The following is a 7418-nucleotide window of genomic DNA, read 5'->3' as shown; positions in this document are numbered from 1 at the left end:
AGAAATGGAGTCACTTATAGAGAAAAAAAAAAAGGCTCTAGTAAGAGAAAAAATTTCCTCATTTGCTTTTGGTTAAGAGTTTTGAATGCTTAATAATGGTTTGTTAATGGAGATGAAAAAGATTCTTGGATGAAATCAGACAAAGAAAATGACTTTTTGTTAGTATAAATATTGGTTAAATTATTTTTAATCCTTTAAAGATTGCACATAAAGACAATGATATGGCAAAATTGCCACACGTCATCATTTCACTGGTCAAACTGCCACATCATAACAAAACTAACACCTTTAGGGTTAGGTGCCAAAATAGTTAACGTAATTAAAGTAGGGTATCTAATTGAACATTTTGAAAGTACAGGTAGTGCATTAGAACAAAGCCTAAATTACACGGGGGATTCACGCCAAATCCCAATTAAGGAACAATCTCTTCAACAAGGATTGAAGTAAAACTTAGAGCAACAGGCTCAAATGAAAACAAGGATGCTACAATTCTTTCTATCAAGTAACAATAGGGTACACATTGGGTAAGTTTGATACACAAGAAACACTAGCAAGCCATTATTATGAGTATACAAGCATCCACCAACAACCATACTGTGTCTTTCGTGGTACATGCATGGTTATTGATTGTGAGATTCTGAACCCAAACAGTGCTGTTAGCAACTATGGTTGGATCTCAAGCTCCTCTTCGGAAGAATCAACAAATAAAAATCTGATAATCAGGCTGTGAATCTCCAACGTTCAGATAGTTTACATCAACCACAACATTACCCAGATCATCTGCCCCAAACCATGATATTATACTAAGTCATTGAATACAAAGTTAAGCCAGAAAAGCATACATACACTTAACTACACAAATAAAACTTGTATCAAAGCAAATGTAATCAAACCTTCATATATGGTCCTCACAACATTGACATACTCAGGTATGAGATCCCTATATACAATTCCTCCGGGATGAGCATCCAGGACAAGCAGGACTCCTGATATCATTATTCATAACCAAGCTAATTATATTGGATCCTCTTATTGTAAAACAGAGAAACAATAGTAATTCAGTACGAGCTGAAAACAGATTGTTTCCTGCGATTTTATTTAGAACCAAATGCAGAGCTTACAGAAAGACCTACCTGGAGCTATCCAGCCTTGTGTTGAATTGCTTGGCAATGGAGCAAGCCAGAGAATATTTCTCAAGTTTATCGAATCATCATAAGTCACATTAGAATCTGGAAAAAGAAATTGTAATCATTAGTGCATAGAGGCACAAAACAGAATCAGATGATACTTGTATATGTTATTACATCTTTAAAATGTAATATGAAACTATAACATGGAACATTTCTTCTACATAGATGATAGATCAGATAAAAAATTGAGCAAATTGTACCCTTCTGGCAATAACCCAAGTAGTATGGAAACACTTGTTTATCATACAGGGGGTATTCTTTAGCATGAAACCTGAAATCCAAATGCTACCAAATTAGGAGCATGCAAGAGTTCAAAGTAAAAGACTGATAAAATGAGATTTCTAATGTAAATCACAATACTAATCTTTGTCTGTTTTCCCTATGATTCCAATTTCGAATGGCTGATCACAATTTAAGAATCTCTGATGTATATTCTTAACCAATTTCAATATTTTCCTAAAGACTAAGGCTTGAGAAATAAAAAGTTTATCAAAACAATACTACAAGCAAATCAGGTCTTAAAATTGATGGGGTTCACAAGTACCATAAGAACACTGGCCCTTGAATTTGGATATAAATAAGAAAGCAACTACCATCTAACTCATTTGCCCAACATTTTCCAATTTGTGGTAATTCTTTAACCTCAGTAATTGGCACAAGCAGATACTTTGACAAATGTGAGCTCCAGATATTGAGTCCGGCACGGGCATTCTCAAATTTTTCATGTATTGGGGGTGGGGGGGGGTCTTTGAAGGGTTGCATACTCGTTTAACCATGTGGAACACAAGTTTTTCAAGCAAAATGAAGAGTAGATAGAAAAACACTTACAATATGCCTAGCCTTCCGGTCTCTGTGGCAATAAAAAGGTGTCCATGAAACAAATCATATCGATTTAATGAAACTTTCAATCCAACATCAGGACCCCTCTCAACAATGAGTTTAAACAAGTATTCAAGATATGAATTCAACTCCTGAAAATTCAAGTTACGAAAAAATATAACTAAGCTCAACACTAGAAACCAAAGGTTACCTTTGAAGAGTTTGAGTTTAAGAAACCTGACTTATGAAGCGTCTGCCATAAGGCGTTCTGGTTAACTCGCATTTATCTTCCTTCGATCCTTCAACATCAGGCACCTGTTCACGACCGTAATCACAGGCGTTCAACAGCTAACACTATCAGAGATGAAAAGAACGAAAACCCCTTTAACTTACAGGCATCACGGTAGGGTCAAGAGCGCGATGGATTGAATCAGGATCACCACCAGAGTCAAAAGCGAGCCTGGCCAGCTCAAGAACCGGTTCAGGAGGCCACCAGATGAGCTCATTTTGTTCATCTCTTAGGCTTTTCAAAAGGGACCGTCTAGAAGAAGGGGATTTGAAATCAGAGGACCATCGGGTATTGATTGGATTAAAGGGGACGAGGAACTTGAAACAGGACTTGAGTTCATCGGCGACTGAAGGGTTAACTGAGGAAGAGTGAGAAGGGGAAGCCAAGAGAGAGAGCAAATCGGATGACGTAGCTTTGGGGATTGAAGATGATGGGGATTGGAGCTTGAAAAATGAGAAGGGAGAAGATGAAGTTGCGAAAGAAAGGGAGAGAAAGAGGGAGAAGCGGAGGGAAAGAAAGGGGCAACCCATTGGCATTTTCCTCCCCTCCTTTCTGCAACCGTTTTGGGGATTACATTTGGCGCTTGAGAAGTGGGAATATAGATAGTATTAGTGCAATGAGTTTGCCTCCAGTTTTGAAGGTGAGAGTGATATGGTTAGATTTTGTCTGATCAGCGTATTTTCAGTGGGTCCATTACAAACTGGATTTGGGATCAGATGGGTTGTTTGGTCGAATTATTTGTCCCTCCCGGCGACACGAGTTTTTTAAGGCTAAATTACTAGTATATACAGATTTTTTTTTTAATTGGACTTCTAGGTAGGTTTTTTTTTTAAAATTTAGAGAAATAAATCATTTTTGAAGGAAGAGTGTGAAAGTGCCTCAGTCTCTTTTTTAAGGTTAGGGTTAAGATTTTTTTTGTTAAGAATTAGGGTTTAGGATTTTAGGAGTGAAACCATAAAAGTTTATAAGTAGATTTGAAGGGTTGGGGATGCGATAACACATCTCAGAACACATACATTTCATATGTCATGCCGAGATAGGACCATTACCTTAGAAACTTATCTTATGGAAGTTAGGTTTCAGGGTAATAGTGCTTGATACGGTCATGGGTTGAAGTCAAAGTGGAGGTCCCAATCGGCGGTTATGATGCGGTAACGGGTTCGAGTATAACCAAGAGCCAGTTGACTGTTATTATATAGCCATGAGTTCAAGCTTTTTGGATACCCGTAAATGATGCCTTATATATACCATACATAAGATTAAGACCATAATCATAGGGAAAAATGAAGGGATTTCCGATATAATCAACGTAATTTTCTTCTCTATTTCCAAGCAGTTGGTATCTTTAACCTTTCATTCTTATCCAAAGACTGACATCGAGGTGGACACAAGAAGACTCTCAAGTAGAGAGCAGATGTTCCGGTACAATAAAGCTTAAACTCGGGTCGACGCGACAACAATTGTAGTTATTAATGGGTTGTTTAATAACAGCAACCGTTGTCACCCCGAAAGGAGCATCACCTTTACTGTATCGCAACAACCAATGTCCGCCTAAGAGTCCTCCTATAACATCCTGCAAATAGGCTTGGAAGTTTTGGCCTCGCAAATGAAATATTCGTTAGTGTTCTAGCAAACTGGGTGTTCTCCAAGGTTTAGGCGAGCTGGGGGTTCGCAAAAAGAGTATCAACAAGGGTGGCTCGCCAGCAGCAGTGTATGCCTGAAGATGTGGTAAGGGGTTTGCTAGATCCATTACCAAGTTGGGTTTGTCAATTTCTCTGCGAGGTAGGCCCGCTAATGTATTGGTGAGATGGGGTTTGCCAGTTGAATTGCGAACTAGGGTTCGCCAGTTAAAGATACAATTAGACTCGAATTAGAAAATAAATATTTAGTGAAACTAGGAATACTTTACGTATAAGTAACAACTTTCCTAAGTCAAGTAGGGTATCCAAAGATTATCAGGACTCTTAGATATATAAATATGACCCTTGATTCTGTGAATTCACTAAATATTTTTTCGTCAAAGTCTCTATTCTAAGTTCAGATTGTAGCTATCAGGGTAAGTCATTATCTTGTTGGGTGTAATTGTCCAGGTTCGCATTGCATGACTTTTATATGACTCATTCTGTTTAAGTAATATATGTGTATGTTGTTGCAAACCAGCTGGACCAACTACCAGCAAGGGTAAAGGCAAAACTAAACTTGTTTAAGTTTCTTCATTTTTCGGTGAGTGGTTTGGAATTATTTGGAGTATGTAAACTACCATGTTGTTAAGTTTATACTGATATGTTTCTTTTAAGAATTATGTTTTCGTAACAAGTTTCAAAGGTAAGTTTTCTGAAAAGATATGTTTTAAAGCTACGGACCTTTATTTTCAAATACGGTTTGAAAATACGATTTTTGAAGCATAGTTTTGTACGAGCTCCTATACGAGCTAAGGTTTTAAAGAATGTTTTCAAAAATGATTTTACAAGATGTGTATCAGCGAAGCTCCCTACATGAGCTTAAGTGATAAGCTGTTATTAGCAAAGCTCTTTACATAAGCTTAAATGTTAAATTGTGTATCAGCGAAGCTCCCTATGTGAGCTTAAGTGATAAGTTGTGTATCAGTGAAGCTCCCCATGCGAGTTTAAGTGATTGTGCTCCTCAGTGAGCCCAGCTATGTGCGAGCAAGTGTGATATGTCTCAAAGTGCGTACTCCTTTGTGAGTTCGGTTTGATTATATCCAACAAGACAAAGTGACAAGCCAATCTTGCGACCAAAGGTAGAATTTGCTCGTAAGTGTGAATCCGTCTTACGAGCTAAGGCAGACCCTATTCAAAGAAAAGGTTTTTCTGAAAATGCGAGCTGGCTTCGTGATTTTAGGACGAACCCAGACTCGATTTTTAAAGGTTTTCAGGCCTTACGATTTTAAGGCAAGCCCTACCAAGTATGTTTTAAGAAAAGGCTAATGATTTTTCAAAACTATTTTCCAAAGTTATGTTTTCTGATATAATGTAGAATATGCAAATTGGGTTTTGCTACCTCTTCCGCGAACCCAGCACGTGAAACATTTTCAAGACTAAAGTTTTCTTAAAAAAATCTGTTTCTAAAACATATCCTAACGTTTCTAATTGTTCACTGAGTTCACAATGAACTCACCCACTCTTCTTTTACTCCTCAGGTAAATAGGTCGCAGATTAACATTGGCGAGGTCGATGATTGGGCAAGGTCGTTCTTGAGTAGATATTGGCGAACCTGGGTGAAAGGTGATGAGATTTATTTTGTTATGGGTTTTAGACATATTACATTTATGAACTCGTGATTCTGACAATATTAATTAAAGATTAGATATTTTACCCTATTTAGATTTACAATTTATTACCTTACGAACCATGTCTTAAAATATCTGATTATTATATGAATAAAATCAATATTATTCATGTATGAGTATTTCGTTGTTTGGTTGAGTATCGAGAATTGTGGTTCATGTATGGTTGCGTAAATTACATGTGTACCCCTATAGTGATTGTCTTATTACATATGAACCCTAGAAATTATGCGAACCCTACTAATGTATGAAAACCTACGTATTATGTTGTACTGAAAACTCATGTTTATGTTGATAATAAGATATGTGAGTTATGTTTGATCGTTATGCGAGTGCTTAAGAGCAGTGTTAACCTGTAAATGTTCTAAGTATATGGAATTTTTATATCGCATAATTATTTACTCTAATCTATCTTGCATGCGAGCCCTTGTGTTTTATGAATACATAATTTTCACTACTTTGCTAAACTTTAAACACCTTGTTCGCATTCTATCTGTAAGTGGTGTGTTAGAGGTTAGGTTGGGAGTTAACGGAGAGTCACTTCAGTGGCCAATGTAACTCACCAAATTCGGGCTGAAACTTTTAGGCTGGGTTTGGGATGTTACACCTCCTGTGCCCACGATGGTGCCAACCTTCGAATAAAAAGGAAGGTTAAAGATATCAATTACTTGGAAATGGAGAAAAAAATTACACGGATGATAGCAGGAAGCTGTTGGAAAAAATCCGATTTAAAAATGGTTTTCTTGCACGGTGAAAAATTAAAATTTTGAAAAATAACCCAATTTGTGATATTTATAGCAATAAACCTTAATCGAATATGCACATGTGTTATCTGATAAGCAAATCCTTGATGTTTTTCGGCTTTCAACCAAACGATCTTCTCCGCTATTCTCGTGTCACAAACTGCTTCGAGTGTGGGCTAAAAACTAATTGAACCAAAAGACAAAACTAGAAAAAAAAATTCTTTTTGAAATGAAAACGTAAATTTTCTCTTCTTTGATAGAAACAAGTAAAATTGTTTTTTTTTGAATAATATATTTATAAGTTGAGAATAAGTTCTCTCTATTTTTCGACGGAATAATAATCTCTCAAAGGTTGTATTAATAGTTCTACTAGTGCCATCTATTTATACGAAGAGAAGGTAGAACCCTTGTAGAGTTGTAAATGATTATTTTAAATAGAAAAACAATATACTACTTAGAGTAGGAGAGGGGTGAATGACTCACCCTTGTATTTCTACTTCCGCCCCCTTCATGTTATATGAATGGTTTTGGGCCTTTCTCACATTGAGTCTAATTACGAGTACTTCCTAGACCTTTTTGACCCAATACTCTGTAATGTGATCCAACTAGATTCAATTTTTCTATTTCCCAAAATAAACTTTAATATTTACATATTAAATAGTTTTCTCATCCCAATTTTACCGCAGTAAAATTTTGATGATTTTACCATCCGGTAAAGTTTTGACAATTTTACCCCTGATAAAATTTTGAGAAAATTCGTTCAATATGTAACAACTCAACATGTTCACTATGACTGAATGGTTTATTTTCATTTTCAGGCTTCAAAACAATCCAAAAACATAAACTCATCCATCATTTTTAAGTAATCCTATATAAGATTGCAAATTTCTATTTCCATTTCCATTTTTGGAAACCTACATTCATTTACAAATGATTCATTTATCCATTTCAAAAAAATCATAATAATTCCTAAATGTTTCCCATTTCTCCTTTTCTATTTATTCCATTAATTTCTATTCAAACACACAATTCATTTATGGTTTCAATGAGCTAGCGGGGGATTGATTGGA

At 36.1% G+C, this 7418-nt stretch overlaps 1 protein-coding gene across 1 annotated transcript; it reads right to left on the bottom strand.

The window, feature by feature from the left end:
* Positions 1 to 310: 310 nt before the first annotated feature.
* Positions 311 to 2987, bottom strand: LOC105784154 (uncharacterized). The gene is made up of 7 exons (XM_012609954.2): positions 2403 to 2987; positions 2247 to 2324; positions 2019 to 2161; positions 1391 to 1461; positions 1134 to 1229; positions 894 to 986; positions 311 to 780 (listed from the first exon to the last, which is right to left on the bottom strand). The coding sequence occupies exons 1-7, from the start codon at positions 2832 to 2834 to the stop codon at positions 698 to 700; spliced, it is 996 nt and encodes a 331-aa protein (XP_012465408.1). The 5' UTR covers positions 2835 to 2987; the 3' UTR covers positions 311 to 697.
* Between the last annotated feature and the right edge of the window lie 4431 nt (positions 2988 to 7418).

Source organism: Gossypium raimondii, chromosome 13 (genome assembly GCF_025698545.1).
Source record: "Gossypium raimondii isolate GPD5lz chromosome 13, ASM2569854v1, whole genome shotgun sequence".
NCBI classification, from domain to species: Eukaryota; Viridiplantae; Streptophyta; class Magnoliopsida; order Malvales; family Malvaceae; genus Gossypium; species Gossypium raimondii.
Note: the sequence above shows the minus strand (reverse complement) of the source record. Positions and strands in the feature narration are given on the sequence as shown.